At 39.4% G+C, this 18,370-nt stretch overlaps 2 protein-coding genes across 3 annotated transcripts in view; both read left to right on the top strand.

Moving 5' to 3' along the window:
- Positions 1-12,193, top strand: part of unc5b (unc-5 netrin receptor B) — a 72,108-nt gene extending 59,915 nt beyond the window's left edge. The window contains exons 9-17 of the mRNA XM_017465046.3: positions 1,601-1,786; positions 2,111-2,476; positions 2,611-2,698; positions 5,099-5,267; positions 5,368-5,607; positions 5,726-5,875; positions 7,075-7,239; positions 7,336-7,514; positions 8,401-12,193. Coding sequence (XP_017320535.1) covers positions 1,601-1,786; positions 2,111-2,476; positions 2,611-2,698; positions 5,099-5,267; positions 5,368-5,607; positions 5,726-5,875; positions 7,075-7,239; positions 7,336-7,514; positions 8,401-8,566 — 1,709 coding nt within the window. The 3' untranslated portion in view covers positions 8,567-12,193. The remainder of the gene's footprint in view (positions 1-1,600; positions 1,787-2,110; positions 2,477-2,610; positions 2,699-5,098; positions 5,268-5,367; positions 5,608-5,725; positions 5,876-7,074; positions 7,240-7,335; positions 7,515-8,400) is intronic.
- Positions 12,194-16,960: 4,767 nt separating this feature from the next.
- Positions 16,961-18,370, top strand: part of myofl (myoferlin like) — a 36,068-nt gene continuing 34,658 nt past the window's right edge. For both annotated transcript variants that reach the window (XM_017464451.3, XM_017464448.3), the window contains exons 1-3: positions 16,961-17,183; positions 17,649-17,704; positions 17,815-17,906. In XM_017464451.3, the coding sequence (XP_017319940.1) occupies positions 17,096-17,183; positions 17,649-17,704; positions 17,815-17,906 (236 nt within the window). In that variant the 5' untranslated portion in view covers positions 16,961-17,095. The remainder of the gene's footprint in view (positions 17,184-17,648; positions 17,705-17,814; positions 17,907-18,370) is intronic.

The following is an 18,370-nucleotide window of genomic DNA, read 5'->3' as shown; positions in this document are numbered from 1 at the left end:
AGGGTCTTAGCAATCTTCTTATAGCCTAGGCCATCTTCATGTAGAGCAACAATTCTTTTTTCCAGATCCTCAGAGAGTCCTTTGCCATGAGGTCCCATGTTGAACTTCCAGTGACCAGTATGAGGGAGTGTGAGAGCGATGACACCAAATTTAACACACCTGCTCCCCATTCACACCTGAGACCTTGTAACACTGATAAGTCACATGACACCGGCGAGGGAAAATGGCTAATTGGGCCTAATTTGGACATTTTCACTTAGGGGTGTACTCACTTTTGTTGCCAGCGGTTTAGACATTAATGGCTGTGTGTTGAGTTATTTTGAGGGGACAGCAAATTTACACTGTTATACAAGCTGTACACTCACTACTTTACATTGTAGCAAAGTGTCATTTCTTCAGTGTTGTCACATGAAAAGATATAATCAAATATTTACAAAAATGTGAGGGGTGTACTCACTTTTGTGAGATACTGTACATATATGCATTTGTCATATACAGTATCCTTTGTCATATATGTATAGGTCTTCTACATATGGCCTTTGTAGTTTATAAATAGGCCTTTGTCACATACACTCTGTGGCTAAATGTATGTGGACGCTTGACCATGACCCCCATATGTGGCCTTCTCCATATTTTTTGCCACAAAGTTGGAGGCACATGATTGTCTACAATGACTACAGTGTATCTCCCTTCACTAGGACTAAGGGCCCTAGCCCAATACTGTTCTACCATGGCAGTGCCCCTTTGCATAAATCTCTATGAAGACATGGTTTGCCAATGTTGGTTTGTAAGCATTCAAGTGGGCTGCGCAAAGCCCTGACCTCAACCCCATCGAATACCTTTGGGATGAACTGAAACGCTGACCGCTTGCCAGGCCTCCTCGCCTGACATCAGTGCCCAATCTCACTAATGCTCCTGTGGCTGAATGGGCACAAATCCGCAAGCAACATTCCAAAATCTGGAGACTGTTAAAAAAGCAGAGTGTTCAACAGTGTCCACATACTTTTAGCCATATAGTATACAGTACATATAGGTCTTTGTCCATGGTTCAAAAAGCACATCTGGTTCTGATGGTCAGGTGTCCACATTCTCTTGGACATATAGTCTAAGCCTTTGTCATATACATATAAGTATTTGTCATGTACTGCACATATTAGTCTTTGTCATATGCATATAAGCAGATTAGGCCACATCTTGGTCTGATTTTCTCTTCTTCGTAATTACACAACTCCTATATCTTGTGTTTCATACTTATTTCTTGCTTCATGATTCTTTCTCTTTTTTGACTGTTATCTCACACTTTTCTTTCCTCCTTCTTTTATCCTCATTTTTGTTGTCTCTTTTCTCGCTTGGGGGCGGGTGAGGTGTCAGGAGAGGCCATGTGAGTTTATTGTAAATTTAAAAATGAAAACAGTCGTGAAGTCTAAGGTTGTTTCAGCAAGTTCATTTGTTCATATAGGAAAAATGGTGATGTGAGGCAGTTTATGTAATATATGTACTCATATGTGTATGAATGTAAACACAGAAATACTGATGATGTATGGAGTTTGTTAGTCTAAAATTGTGTGTGTGTGTGTGTGTGTGTGTGTGTGTGTTTCAGTGGATTCAGGGGCAGGAGTGGCTATATATGCAAAGCTGGTGGGGGCTCTGTTGGTGTGTGTAATCCTTGTGCTCAGTGTGGGCATCCTGGCTTACCGCCGTAGCTGTCGCCATTTCCACGGAGATATAACTGACTCCTCATCTGCCCTTGCTGCTGCCTTCCATCCTGGCAAACCGCCAAGACAAGGTGAGACCCCACTGTCTGTTTCTACTTATCCATATCTCTCTAGCTTATTACATCTCAATTTCAGTTCAACCCAAGTATAAACTGCTTCTTTTTAAGCTTTATCTAAGGTTCTTAATTCTCTTCAGCTTCACATTTCCCCTGCCGTCTCTGGTGCTTTGTCTCTCTTCAACTTAATCACGCCTTCGTATAAGCACTCTTTCAAATCCTTGCACTCCTTAAAGCTTTCTTTTCTCAGGCAGCTCCTGCCATAACTGGAAAATCCTATTACTTCTGCTCTGTCCTCAGAGAAATGTTCTCTCTGTGTTTGCCTTCCTTCTTTATTAGATAACCTTCATGTGCTGCACTCCTCAGCTCCCCCCGACCTCACTGCTAGTGCCGGAACATTTCGGGGGCCGATCTTCTCCTCCCTGCATCAGAGCACGCTTGACTCACACCACAAGATCCCCATGACCAACTCACCCCTGCTAGATGCTCTGCCCAGCCTCAAGATTAAAGTGTATGACTCATCTACCATGTCATCGCTGGAGCTGCCCACCAGCCTGGGATGTGCCGATGAAGACATCATGACCTTGAAGACGATGGGCAGCGGTGCACGAGAGCCTCGCACACACACTCTGTCTGCTGAACCGGGCCACAGCACAAGTGCCACACTAGGCAGCCTTGGCGGGCGCCTCACCATCCCTAACACAGGCAATTGAGTGTCACTTTGAACTATCAGTTTCACTAATTTTGGCTTTTCAATATGGATTTCAACTTTCAGAATGGCTTTTGAGTTTCACGTTCCTACCCAAATAAAATTATCTCCCTCTCTGTCTGGGTCTCAGGTGTGAGCCTATTGGTACCGCCAGGAACCATTCCTCAGGGGAAATTCTATGAAATGTATCTCATCATCAACAAATGGGAGAAGACTACGTAAGTCAGCACCAGGAACGGAGTTTTATTGTTTGTAGCCTTTTTTGTAGCCATGTTTTTCACATTGTCTTTCCTCTCGCTATCGTAAAAGAGTAGTGGTATACCCCAGTATCCTGGTGAAATTCCCCCATTGGCCCTTCTCTATCATGGCCCCCTAATAATCCCCATCTCTGAATTGGCTACATCACTCTCTCCTCTCCATAAATAGCTGGTGTGTGTCGGGCGTTCTGGTGCACTATGGCTGCCGTCGCATCATCCAGGTGGATGCTACACACTAGTGGTGGTTGAGGACACCCCCACTCCCCCCAATTCTATGTAAAGAGCTTTGAGTGTCTAGAAAGACACTATATAAATGTAACTGTAACTAAATAACTCTCTCACTGTGCGTTGTCACAGTCCTGGGTTTAGCTGTCATTTGCACCTTCACTTGTTGCCACAGCCAACAGCCTAATTCACTAAATCATTACAGTGATAACAAGGCTGGTTTTAACTGCAGAAACACTGTTGTATAAATGGCAGTACTTCAAACCCTAGGAGGTGAAAGCAGGATTAATATGAAATGAAAACAGCTCAGCTAGTGTTGTTGTTCCAACTTTTCTGCTGATCCACATTTTTTGTTTTGAAGTGTCTCATTAAGGCCTTTTGTCAAAAAGAGCTTTGCTGGAGAAGGATCTCCCGCTATCTGCACTCTGACTTTGTAGAGCCTGTCAGTGATGTCTCTGTGTGTGTGCGCCTATTGCACTGATTTAAGTTGTCTTGCACTTTTTTGTCATGGAGTACAGTTGGTTTACCCTACATAGTCCTATATTTTATTTACACTAAATTGGCTTCTTTCTCGGTATTGATTGAAACAAGTTGTTGAATTAGCACCTACAGAGTTTGTTTGAACGAACATTAATTGATAAACTTTGCTGGCCTGAAAGTCCTATATAGAAAGTGAATAAATACCCATAGTATTAGCCATACTGCATTCGTAGTTGTCAGTGATGCACATTTTATCACATTTTATATGGATCGATGTGTTGATCAAATAACCAACGATCCGATGTATCGATGCAATGCGTAAACATCGATGCATGTATAATTTTTAAGATGGACCATAGCCAGAGCGGCTAATCGGGAGAATTCCCGGTGGGCCTGCACACATACCACTCACCTGCTTTCTCTCAGTACACATTTAAAAAAACATATGTTACATTATTGCATGACTGATAACTGAAGTAATTAATTACACTACATTTGTATTTAAAGCAGTACATTAGTTACTTATGCATTAAAAGGGGAACGTTTTCTCACGTCACTTGGCTCAGAGCGCACATGCTCTCTCTCTCTCTCACTCTCTCTCTCTCTCACACACACCTACACAGAGACACAAGCGCGTGTACCCAGGTCGTTACCGTGGAGATGTAAACAAACCGTTGTCACATGCAGTAGTATGAGGTAGCTGCCAAAAAAGTATATTTCTTACTCAAATGACTCAGTATGTCATTTGGTATTTATCTTTATAAGATTTATTGAAACATGCCAATTTCTTCCACAACAAAAAAATGGGTTGGTCTTGGGCATTAAACTCCTGGGCTGAAAATGGGTCCTACTCTGGCCCCGAGATGGACCATTATTTAAGGCACTCTAATTCCAGTTACATCCGTCAAAGTTTTAGTCAATCACAGGTCTGTATTTGCACTGAATTATGTAGTATTTATAGTGGGGAAAAAGCTCAATAAAATTTTCAAAATATATATTTTGGTTGCATCTGTGAATGAATAGAAATGTTTCTGATCATGTGAAATAGACACATCATTTAATATTGATCGCAGGCCCCTGAATCGATCAATATGAAATCGCATCATGGCAGTCATTGCGATATCGGCAAATATCTGCAAATATGGCTAAAAGAATCAATATTAGTTCGTCTTGTCATGAAACTTGCGATTTACACCCCTATCAACTACAGAGAAACTTTTGTATGTTATTAAGTAATAGATCATCATTTCACTCCTGTCGGTGAAGAACAGGAATCAGTGGCTACAGTGGACACAGGAACACTGAAAACTGGATAGTTGAAGATAGGAAAAATATTGCCTGGTCTTCTTCCCAACTGTGCAGTTTTGGTGAGCTTGTGCCCCCTGTAGCCTCAGAACCCTGTTCCTCGCAGACATGGAATTCATTTTGGTCTTCTGCTGTTGTAGCCCATCTGATTCAAGGTTTGACATGTTGTGCATTCTGAGATGCCTTTCTGCTCACCACAGTTGTAAGGAGTGGTTATTTGGGTTACCATAACCTTCCTGTTAGCGTTTTTTTTTTTTTACTTTCAGATGTTTTTGGTGTTTTTTGCTTTGGGCAATATTACATAAAAATAAGTAATGAAAATACATTTTACTTATGTGCGTCTTCTGTCAGGTTGCCATCGGAGGGTGGTCAGACAGTCTTGAGTCCGGTGGTGAGCTGTGGACCCTCAGCCATGCTGCTAAGCCGCCCTGTCATCCTCACCCTGCCCCACTGTGCCCACCTCGAGACTCCCAACTGGAGCCTTTCTCTCAAAACACAGAGCAACCACGGAGTCTGGGAGGTGAGCAGCAAATTAGAGATCAATAAAAAGCATCTTCTAGCACAGACCTTATCACAGCAAATCTTCATAACTCATTCCCATTCAAACTCCCTGCTACTAGGAGGTGCTGACTGTAGGAGAAGAGAGTCTATCCTCACCATGTTATATGCAGCTGGAGGAGCAGAGCTGCCACATTCTGATGGAGCACTTAGGCACCTATGGTCTGGTGGGACAGTCAGTTCCTCCTCAGCCTGCTTGTAAAAGGCTGCAGCTTGCCCTGTTTGCTCCTCGAGCTCCTTGCCTCTCTCTGGATTACAGTCTGAGGGTCTACTGCATACAAGACACTCCATATGCCCTAAAGGTTAGCTACTTCATCCCCTCATATTCAATCAAGCATAAAACTCACAACCTTATATTTGCTCTCTTTTCTTCTCTTTACTCAATTTTTTCTTTTTATCTTGGATTTTTCTGACGTGCAGGAAGTGTTAGAATTAGAGCGAACACTTGGTGGGGTATTATTGGAGGATCCCAAATCACTCCTCTTTAAGGACAGTTACAACAACCTGCGACTGTCAATCCATGACATCCCGCACTCTCATTGGAGGAGCAAACTTCTTGCCAAGTATCAGGTCAGTTGTCTGGAATGGAACCTCTTTTGTCAACTACACCACTAGTATATAGTGTAGTATAGTATATATAGTATAGTATTGTATAGTATTGTATAGTATTGTATAGTGTATATATAGTATAGTATCGTACTGTATGTATGTGTGTATATATATATATATATATATATATATATATATATATATATATATAGTATCGTATAGTATACTATCGTATATATTATACTATCATATAATACATATAGTATGGGTAGTATAGTGTATATATAGTATAGCATCGTATGGTGTATATATGGTATAGTATCGTATAGCATATATAGTATCATATAATACATATAATATATAGTATAGTATATATAGTATAGTATAGTATAGTATAGTAGTTTTGTAGCTCCAACAAAATATAAAAAAGCTTTGGTTCAACAAAACATGATAAAACATTAGCTTATTATTTGTGACATTGTACTCCTGTCCGCCACTTTTTTATTGAAGCATCTGGAAATTTTTGCCAGTTTCCTTATAATCTGCACACACTCTTTGCACAAATATTTTTATCCAAGCTAAGTTGAGAACATATAGGTTGTGTGCACATTTGAACTTCTACAGCTGCTATATTTATGGATAAGCTTGTGTTGAGTATTCTGTTTTAGACATATAGACAATATTTTAAGACACTCAACATTATTTTGATGAATTTACTTGTGTAAAAGTGCATATAATTAAGTATCTACTGAATTTAATGAACTGTGCTGTAATAAGTGATTCATAATTTGCAAGGCAAGGTAAATGACAATGTAAAATACATTGAATTCAATATTAATTAATTGTGCAGATATATATAACAGGGTTAACCTAAAGAAGGTTAACATAACCCATAGATTATTGAAACAGATGGCAAATTAGAGGAAAAAGCAACATAAGAACACCTAGAAGAGATACCACCAATTTGTCATCGTTCTATATGGATATAGATATATGGGGAATGGTATTCTGATGCTGTATAGAAATCACAATTTACAATTTAATCTGGCTATTTCATAAAGTGGTGGTTGAATGTGTATACACAAGGAGATACTACAAGTGTCTACTACTGTTAATGTACAATGTAAAACACAGGTGTGTATGTGTGTTAATATCAGCACCGGCATGTCTGTGTTGATTTCAATCCCTACTTACCTCCAGTTTTGCTGTGTGTATTACAGGAGATCCCATTCTACCACATCTGGAATGGGAGCCAGCGGCCCCTGCACTGCACCTTTAGCCTGGAGAGAAGCAGCCTGGCCGTGTCCCAGCTCAGCTGTAAGATCTGTGTGAGGCAGGTGGAAGGGGAGGGACAGATATTCCAGCTCTACACAGACATCCAGGAGGTACAGACGCTGTGGAAATTGGTTCTCAACTAAATTGCTCCAAAGTGCTTATTTCGATAAAACATTTATGTGTGCTTGTTTCTGCTTGTGTGTCAGACATTGCCCCCCCATTCACCGCTGCCTGCAGCAGGAACTAGCCTGCCGTCATCTCAGGTGGGTCCTTATGCCTTCCGCCTGCCAGCCTCCATCCGCCAAAAGATCTGTGCCAGTCTTGATGCCCCCAGTGCCCGCGGCTGTGACTGGAGACTACTTGCACACAGCCTAGGCTTTGACAGGTGAGTGCATTAGCATGAATGTGTGTGTGTGTTTATCTTGATGGTACCAAATGTTCCCACAAGGATAAGAAATATCTGATCGTTCCCTCAGGAAAACTGTTTTGGGTTTTTTTGTTTTGTTTTGTTTTTATAAACCACTGCTTTTATTTAAAAAGGTTTCCTTTTTGTTACTTAAGTTAGAGTCAGAGTTAGGCTAAGGTGTAGACATCGGCATTTATGTATAATCATGTTAATTACATGTTAATAGTAAGACAAGCGTGTATGCTTCCTTAAAGCCAGAAATAGATAACTTTTAATAATATTGAGGATTTTATTGGCTTAAGACACTGTATGCAAACATGCAGTGTTTTAAATGGGCAGATTCTAGGGGGGTACTTAATAACTAGAACTAGAAAAGAAGTGGAAGATGACAAAACTGTATGTGAGCCACTTACAAAAAAAGTTTGAAAGACATAATTCAAAAACATTGCAATTTTTTTTTTAATAGTCTAGAGTTTTAATGTGTCAAGAGCCTGTGGCCAAAATGATTACTGCCTATTTAAGAGAAAGAACAGCTTTCTCTCATGGAGGTGGAACAATGGTTGATATTCAGAGTTAATAATTTAGACCTCAGAGCAGTGGGAGACAGTAATATAGTTTGATAAATTGCCTATTATTTCTTTATTCAAGATGTTTTTTTTTTCTTTTGAAGCAAAAGGAGTGCAGTGTGCATTATTTTTTTTTCCTAGTTCAATATGAGTGTGAGTTTGTTTTTATTTTATACTAAAATGTACTGTATAAACCAGTTACAGATATAACAAAAAGTGTTTGGTCGAAGTTTTTTCCCTCTTTGAATATTTTCTGTGTGATTGAGTGTTGTTGTGCTCTTTTCATGTCTCTTGCACAGGTACCTGAACTACTTCGCCACAAAGCCAAGCCCCACAGGTGTGCTGCTCGACCTGTGGGAAGCCTGTCACCACAGTGATGCCGACCTGGTCTCCCTGGCGACTGCTCTGGAAGAGATGGGCAAAAGTGAGGTCTTAGTTGTCATGACGACAGATGAGGACTGCTGATTGGGTAATCAAAACCTGTAAAAAGGAAAGAAATGTGCCACCATGAATAAAGCAATCATTATTGCCAGTGGATGGGCATGAAGATGTGACCACACAGCCGGACTCGTCACCGTGTGTGTGCACACAGAAGATAAAGAGCTGCAAGGCGCTGGCTCCATGATCTCTCAGTCTTACACACACTACTACACTCAGTCACAACAGACATGAACCAAAAAAATGTGATGTCATTTGAATGAAAACATGTGGGGGGTTTTTTTTATCTTAAAACAGGTAGCAGATTTAAATCTTGGCCTGTCTGCATGAATCATGTGTACAAGCTCATGGTTCAAGGATGCGTTTTGCCCGCTCAGACGTGAATAATTTTTCTTCTAAACACAGGCACACACGCACACACACACACACACACACACACACACACTCAGACTACATGCTGGAAGCCAAGTGTGAAAGTGCATGATTAAGCATCACTTAAGGTTGTGATTGAGCTTTTGTTTCTTAGTGATTATCGGAGGCTTAAAGTCACCATCAAACAGACTGTGGAGTGAAGCATTTTTTCAAGCTGCTCACACACACAGACACAGACACAGAAACAGCAGTACTGCAATAGTTATTAGTTTTGCCATTTTCATTTACAGCATACCAAACTAGCCTGTAGCGAACCTGACACTGCACTTCACCTTTTTGGCAAAATTGTTGACATGTTTATGATTAGCAAAAATAAACAGGGCGCTTCTGTTGTTGCAAGAAATTAGGTATGCACGTTTCCCATTTTCAGTACAATAAGTATTTTGTATCTCCTGATACCTGGTACTGATTCAGTACAGTCATCCTTACAGGAAACAAGCCAAAATTCTGCAAGCTGCTGGTGCCTAGTTATGCAAAATATCAGAGACATGATGGTGCCGTGTTCAAGTCAAGGTCACTCACCTTCATGCCAAAACACGTCAGAGGATCAGATCCAACAATCCACTGGTTCAGGCACGTATCAGTGCATCTCTAGAGGAAAGCTTTTATGAACTGCATTTCCCTTTTACTTTAGTCATCTTGGTTTCTTTTAATGAAATTTACTCTTCAACACATCATATACAGTAAAATGCAGAAGAGCTATCACACAAGTTTCCTATAGGGAACGCACTTTTTAATTTACTGTCCATATTAGTGGATTATTGTTTCATTCTCTCTTGCTGTAGCTGCTGTAATGTTATTGAGGAGAACGACTGCATTTGTGCTTGACTGCTGTTACATTACTTTACACAAACAGGGAGTGGTTAAAAAGTGCTTAAAGGACTACATGTTTTGTGGCAAGGTTTTCTAAATGCTGTGTAATAAGTCATGAGTAAACTGTCATTTCAGGCATTGAAACAGACATGAAAAATGTGAGCTCTGATTCTGTGATCCTGTGTTTGGTTCAACTCGAGCCATTAATCACTGCTCAGAGTCTTAAGGTCAGCCAATTGTAGGCCTTGTGTTAAGTGTCTTTGGAAATGGCATGGCGCTCTTTGGACTGCATTGTGTCACGTTCACTGTCTTTGACTGTGGGTTGGAAATGTTACTATAGTGTGAGACTAACAGCCATGGCTGTCATGGGCCCTTTACCATTTGTCCATTTTGATGTTGTATCATTAGCATATTGTGACCTTAATATTATAAGGTTCAGTCTGGCATTTTGGCTGGAAATGAGTTCAGCACATTAGTTGGAACATAACTTCACTTTTGGTATTATTATTCTCTCTCTCTCTCTCTCTCTCTCTCTCTCTCTCTCTCTCTCTCTCTCTCTCTCTCTCTCTATCTCTCTCCATTTTTTATTTTACACGTTTAAGATTTGTGTTGCAATATTTTAAGGAAAGTTGCACATCTAAAATTAATGAAATTGGAATGAACTTGGATTCTATCACAGCCATAATTGTATTCAAAATGATAGATAAATTATTAATGAATAATTTTATTAATTGTAATAAATTGCCAATCAAAGTCTACCCAGTTTAATAGAGTGAATGAAGCATAGTGGTGCTATCAGACATTTCCTGTGGCATACATGAGAAGGAAAAAAGCATTTATGAGTGCTTATATTACTTCATACTACTAGTGTAGTATAAAAACGATATTTTTTCCTAGTCTAGACTATTTACAGCTCTAACATTTTGTTAAACTTTAAAAAAAAAAACCTTTAAAATTTTTTTTTTTTTTTTTTAAAAGCCTTGAGCACAGTAGAAAGCTTAGTAATGCTAGCAGTAAATATTTGCCAATACCTACCTCCAATAATGTGTTTTGTTGGGGTTTTTCCTGCCATATCTCAAAGTGGAAGCAGGACTAAATATAGCTAGGTATAGATATATACATATACAAGTAGCTATAATACATGGATAACATATGTGGCACCTGTTGGTTTCACTGCATGTAACTTTATACTTTTCTCAGTAAATACCCCCCCCCCCCCCCCCATTTATATTTATTGTATGAATGACGGCATATAAAATCATTTCAGAAGTGAAATATGAGAAAACATAGCCTAATGGAGTGCAAATACGTTGATGTGCCATCTATGTTTTAGAACGAATGACTGAATTGTAATCATGTTAATAACTTCATAACCATGTTTCCTACCTGGTCAAATACCCACTTTTTAAATATCTCAGGGTTTTGATAATGTACATGTGAAGCACTTTTAAACTCTACACCCTACTTAAATATAATTATGGATGTCACTACTGTAGCTTTTGCTAGCTGAAATATCACATCTTAGAGGCTTGATATCAAAAAACTACTTTTCAGCCAAATAGAACAATATAATTCTAAGGTCACAATATGTCTTTTAATTATTTTTTTACAGCCATTTCTTTGTAAAAGTGTTGAGATTTCCTCCACAAAAAAGCAGTATCTGTCAATCTTTCTGGAAAAGTAATTTTTTGTGGTGTGCGTACATGTGCTTTTGAACGCGTGCTGGTTGAAGGGCCTCATTTTGTAGCAGTTTCTTTGACTTTTTATGTCAATTCTATGCAAGAAAAAAATGAATAAATTTGCAGACCTATTTAAAGTTTTCTGTCAGATGTGCACATGTCGGTTTCGAAATTGTCACGCTGTACTGCTGACACATGCTGGAACAGGCCTTTAGGATATACATAAAGGTCCTCCAAGGCTCACCAGCAGAAACAAACAATATAAAATGACCCCAGGAAGTTGGGATTTACTGTAATACTAGTTTCCTTGTGCTCTTTGCTGCTTTTCTGAGCTGTGTGGAGGAATTCTGCCATCAATAGATGAAAATAAATATTCTTTCTGAGGAGGAGGAATAAATTAGGACCTCTACCCATGAAAAGGATTGGCAGTTATGACACTGTAGATTGTAAAGAAAGCTCCTAAGCACATGGATTTTGTCTGGGGAAACCTCTTCTAACCCCGACACAAACTTTGGACATCCTTCAGGTATGAGACATGGGACTGCATCCGGTCTCATCCTTCTGAGATCCACCTCTGGATGTTGGTTTCTTGAGTTATTTTGTTCTGATGTCATAGCAGAACTGTGAGGTCTTTTTTTGTTTGTTTGTTTCATCTAAACACTGTAAATGTCTATTGTACATAAATGTTTAGCCTTCTTACTGTAACTAAATATAATTTTTATGCAATAAATTATATTTCTTAGTTTAACAATAAGGATGTCTGTAATCATTTCTTTGCTGTTTCAACAAAGTTTATGCAATTATGATGTGAAAGTGTAGGAGATAGATAGATAGATAGATAGATAGATAGATAGACTGGTTGATTGATTGATTTTCCCTTCACTGGAACAAAATTGTGCCCAACATCTGACATCTGACATCACTAATGCTCTTGTGGCTGAATGTCCAGTTGCGTTTTTGCGATCTCAGAAATGAATGCAAAATCAATTAAACTACAATATTCTGAGGAGCTTGCAATTTTTCGAACTTACTGCAGATTTGGACCAAGACACGTCTTGTGATGTCATCACAAGGCACATTCAGCCAAAGCGCTCTTCGATTCACGTGCGTCGAACATGAGTACAGCTAAAACGTTTCATTTACCAACAAACATCACTGTTAAAGACCGTGCAAAATAATTTTGTGCAATTGCAATTTGGCCAATTCAAGTAGTTTTCCATTAAAAAACAAGATTTTGTAAAAGGCCAAAGCAAAATCAAGCATTTTTAGCTGGAACAATCATAAAAAAAATTTTTTTTAAAAATTAACTCCACGAAATCCTGTACAGACTGGATGTCACAAATGGGTGTGATGGTCAGATGTTGACAAACCTTTAGCCATATAGTGCACCTACTTTGTACATGAGTCCTGCATTTTAAACTCATATTTTCCAAATATGAACTTCTCAACTGCCATAATGATTTCTATGCAGCACGTTTAGAAGTGTGTTTTTGTTGTTGTTGTTTTGTTGTTGTTTTTAACTCTGTGTAGCCTCTGCTGATTGGAGTTGAAGAGCAATGTGAGAGCGTGGGCTTGATTAAGTTTAAATGTTTATTGCACCTCATGAAATATTAGCATTTAATTTTTTTTAACCTTCTCTGTTATGCAACGTTTAATTGTTCGTACATATCAACTCGAGATCCTCATATCGAACAAAATGATGAGATACACCACATGATAGATAGATAGTTTGAGAGATAAAAACGTTAGCAAATTCAAGTAAGAAAGAACTTCACAGAATATACTGTAACATTCTTTTTCCTCTAAGCTGACTTAGACTCTCTAAAAGATCTTAGAAGGCTGACTGAAGCTCACAGCAGTAAACTTTCCATAGGGATTATTTTTCAACATTTTAACCGTCTTGCCTTCACATTAACAAGGTTTTGGGGAAGGCATTCGCTGGTCTAGGTCAGATTAAATAGACGATGTTGTGAGGAACCTTCTCTCCTCTCCCCAGCTCATTACAGAGACGTGGAGAACAGGCTCTCTTCCATTTATCTCTGTGATAAAAGACTTCACAATACACAAGAGAGGAACAAGGCAGCGATGGAGCAAGTAGAACTGAAAAGCGTTTCTGACTATAAATCCAGCGGTTACTTCAAGCACACATTAGGTGCTTTTATTAAGTGAAAAAGACTTATTTGTTCAGTTGATAAAATGATCTCTGGTAGTGATCAAATATTGCCCTTTTGCTGTTTATTAACACCTTTGATATCTCCAGGTGTGTGCTTAATAGATTACTGTTGCATAAACTAGTATATTCAATCTGATTAAATTCATATCAAAACTGAATTATTCTCAGTTTGGCGTTCGACGGCTCTCTGGAAATTTCTCCTTGCAAGTCGTTTTTGTACAGAAAACAATCTTTGATTATTCATACTTAAAGCTCTTTTTCTTTTTTTTCTTTCTTTCTCTTTTTTTTAATAACATTTTTTCCCTGAACTTCAGCAAACCAAATCAGTGTGCTATGGTTTTAATGTCCCTGTCCTCAAGTTTCTTTTCTCAGCATCAGATCATCAAGGAGAGAATAGTCTAAGACACTGATTACCTGATTCAGGCATAGTGGAAGTAAATTAGCACTTAATAAATAGTCTCTGTGGGAGTAAGGACCAGAATGAAAATCTGTCTTTCTGCTTCATTTACACAAAACATTAGCTACTCTACGAGGCTAAGAGGCTGTCTTTTGCCCAAAATAAGAAGCAAACCTTTACTGCCATCTACTGGATAAGAATGATCATAACAGGCAACAAAGCTGTTCTAATAGGATAAATAATTTTTCATATCCTATGCCTTTATATTGCTCAATATGCAATATTACTGTATACATTTAATTAGCTGGGTGTCAATATCCCACAACTATACAAATTTACAATTTAAGTCTTATAATTACAGGCTGCAGTCTCTGTAATTCAAGTCTTTATAGACTATAAGAAAGACTAAAAAAAATAATATCAGTATTCAGTCAAAAGTATACATAGTATACACTTATGAGCCAAAACATTAAAACCGCCTGCCCAATATTGTGTAGGTCTCCCCTGTACCACCAAACAGGCTCTGAGCCATCGAGGCATGGACTCCACAAGACTTCTGAAGGTGTGCTGTGGTATCTGGCACCACAAGATGTTAGCAGCAGATCCTTTAAGTCCTGTAAGCTGTGAGTTGGGGCCTACATGGACCTCCATGGCTCGATCGGATTGAGATCTGGGGAACTTGGAGGCCAAGGTCAACACCTTGAACTCTGTCATTTACATTTACATTTACATTTTACATTTATGGCATTTGCCTTATCCAGAGCGACTTACATTTTATTTCATTTATACATCTGAGCAGTTGAGGGTCAAGGGCCCACCAGTGACAGCTTGGCAGTGTCATGTTCCTCAACAATTCCTGAAAGATTGTTTGCAGTGTGTCAGGGCATATTATCCTGCTGAAAGAGACCACTGCCATTAGGGAATACTGTTGACATAATGAGGTGTACTTGGTCTGCAACAATGCTTAAATGGGTGGTACGTGTCAAAGTAAAATACACATGAATGCTAGGACCCAACGTTTCCCAGCAGAACATTGCCCAGAGCATCACACTGCCTTCACTGGCTTGCCTTCTTCCCATAATGCATCCTGGTGCCAGTGGTTTTAATGTTATGGCTGCTCGGTGTATATAAAAGTCATGTGAGTGCTTCTATATAAGTATTTATAATGTAAGTACAGCTTTATAGTGAACAACTGGCAATAACATACATTACAACTACGTATAAAATTTGCTCAGATGACTTCTTGGAGTTTTGGATACTGTCTGCTTGGAGATTTGTTTCCTTCCATCTCATTCAAACATGCCAGTGCTGGAGGTGGACTGGCTATAATAAAATGCCCCGAGGCATACATGTTGCCATGTCATAGCATCTAGCATCCTATCCAGTGCTCACACCCAAGGGTCGTTAATGAAGATGAATGAATGAGTGAATGAATGAAGGAATGATAACCCACATTTCTGTGCAATAGACCCTTTCCATATTTGTTGTAGATTTATGAGTAACCCATAATATAATGATTATTGAGTGATTGATTCACTTACGTTTCTTGAGTTATTGTGCTGAATAACTGAAGCCATAAGTTATGACATCCTTTAGATCTTTTCCTCTCACTTTCTCACATTGGCCACTGCTGAAATTTGGTTTTTAGTTATTCTTTTGTTATAGAATTACTCTGGGACATACATAGCACCCTGACCTGACTGCTAATTTTCTGATGACCAGCAGGAGGCACTGTGGTATTACACTGTAGACATTTAATAATGTATAAATAGTATGCATAAAGTACTTGTCCAGGTTCCCCGAGACCCTGAAAAGGAGTAAGCGGTAGAGGATGGATGGATGGATGGATAGATAAAGTACTTGTGTTCTGGGATGAAATGTCCTAATATCTCAACAGTTGGTGAGCAAAACAGATAAAAAAAAATTCAATTCGTATTTACTCACCTTACTTCTTACTGATGCTGGCTCAGCATGGAATTTGTAATGGTTTTAATGGCTATAATGGGAATCGTATTGGTTTTAATGGAAACTGTAATGGTCCCGGTGAGTCTCTACTGGTAATCTGTTGCTTTCTATCAGTGGCATCTTATGCCTTGTGGATTCCATTAAGGACCTACATCCTTAATACATCCTTCTACATAATGGAAACCATTAAAAGTGGACTCAGGGAACAGGGTGGGGGACACCCTGGTCTGGATGGTGGTGCCAACCCTTCGCAGGGCACAATCGCACACACACTCACACACTACAGACAGTTTGGAAATGTCAATCAGCATACAACATATGCCTTTGGGCTGAGGGAGGAAACTAAAGTACCCGGAGGAAAGCCCTGAAGCACGGGGGGACATGCAAACTCCGCGCACACAGAGTGGTGATGGAAATCAAAATCCCCTAACCCTGTGCTAACCTCTAAGCCATCATGCCCTTTTACTTCTATTATTAATATTTTTATTGATTGATTTATTTTTTTCCCCACCAGGGACGGTGGAATGCAATCTCCAAAACAACATTAGGTCTGTTCTTTTCACGTTATGGATCAGGCAGGATCGCGACCTTGCTGCTCACCTTCTTCATGACCACTAGGTGGCACTGCGGCTTTACTGTTTCAGATTGCGCTCCAAAACGCATGTGAAATACATATAAACTAAAACACAAACCCATTCTCGGGGGGGAGGGGGGGACTATCATACAAACACATCACGACTAATCACACTCTACAATCTATTTCATGTCTATGACTGCACCAATACATGGTAATATATGTTTGTTTGTTTCACTTGGGGTTGTTGGGTTTGTTTGTTGTTGTTTTTTTTGGAACTTTGTTGCTCACCTGTTTCCTCACTACACACTGCCTATGAAGATGTCCACGAGTCATTTTAGTCAAATTCATCCTCAAAGGGTGGATACCAGTGTTCTTGCACTAGTGCTTTTGCTTAACCTAATCCGAGCCTCAGTGTTCCCTCCTCTCCTTCCTCACCCTGCTTGCAGCACTCGCTTCCTCCTGCAGCGCCTCAAGCCTGAGAAGAGAAAAAACGGATTGAACTGTTCCCTGAGTCGGCACCATGCTGAAGGTGGTGGTCGAGTGCGCTAAAGCAATCCCCAAAAAGACACTCGGCAACCCGGACCCCATCACCGCAGTCCTCTTTAAAGGTGAGTTTGACTCACTGTTCGACTTTCTGTGCAGTTAGTGAGAACAACACAAACTCTGTGTAGTCACTTCATAAGTAGTGCCTTTATTCTTTAGTTTTAGCAAACGAAAAAACAAACAAACTGGAACTGAAAGCAACCAGAACTAAATAATGTCCTGAAATAGACTACATTATAGGCTCTTATACCATTTATAGGCTAAATATATCCACTGGGATACAATAGTATTTCTTTTGTTTTTGTTATGTGATGTCTCTAAGGTACAGTAGATTTCCTTATAAGGACACAAATGGCGCGTCGAAGTTTGTGGGGAAAAAAGCCTCCTTCTCGAAATAACTTTATACACAAGGAATATCAGTGCCTGAATAGTTTTTGAGGGGTTCTGTGTGTATTCCTTGCCCTACCCTACCTTGTAGCATCAACCCCAGAACTGTCCCTTGCTTTCCTAATTTGCTTGAACACTTCCAGGTGAAAAAAAGAAAACCAAAGCTATCCCAAGTGAGTTAAATCCTGTGTGGAATGAGGTGAGTGTAATACACTGACGCTCAGACATCTGTTACTGAAGATGAGATGTCCTAACATTGATTATGTTACTGTATATGACACAGGGTTCTTTTCTTGTTTACCTGTTCAGATTCTTGAGTTCGATTTAAAGGGTTCGCCTCTGGACTCTTCTTCATTCATCGATGTGGTGGTTAAAGACTATGAGACCATCGGCAAGGACAAGTATGCACTTTGTATTTTTCCACTCTTTTACAGATTCCTATAAGCATGTGTGATTGCACAGATGCACGAGAGCACTGTCTTGTAGTATGTCCACTGGCACCATTGGCATGGTGTTGAATGACGTGGATGAGAAGGCTCTAAAAAAGCCTTTGTCATTTTGGACTTAATATTCAAGTCAAGTTCAAACCTTTTTTATGTTTATGTTTTTAACACTGTCTTTCTCTCTGTATTGCCTAAAACATATAATAAACCAATGTAACCGTAAATGGTTGATTGCAGAGAAGATACAACTTGTACAGTCATCCCACACTGCCCCACCCAGCTTCCATGTCTGTACTTGCTATGATATGTGAGAGCAGTAGCCATATTCCCCCAAGCAATATATTCTAATAGGCATAATGCGACTTCTATTATTACTTTCATTTTTCTTAAAGGTCCTGTATCTCACAGACTTAGATTCAGGT

This window comes from Ictalurus punctatus, chromosome 3 (genome assembly GCF_001660625.3).
Source record: "Ictalurus punctatus breed USDA103 chromosome 3, Coco_2.0, whole genome shotgun sequence".
NCBI classification, from domain to species: Eukaryota; Metazoa; Chordata; class Actinopteri; order Siluriformes; family Ictaluridae; genus Ictalurus; species Ictalurus punctatus.
This window is presented reverse-complemented; position numbering and strand designations above follow the sequence as displayed.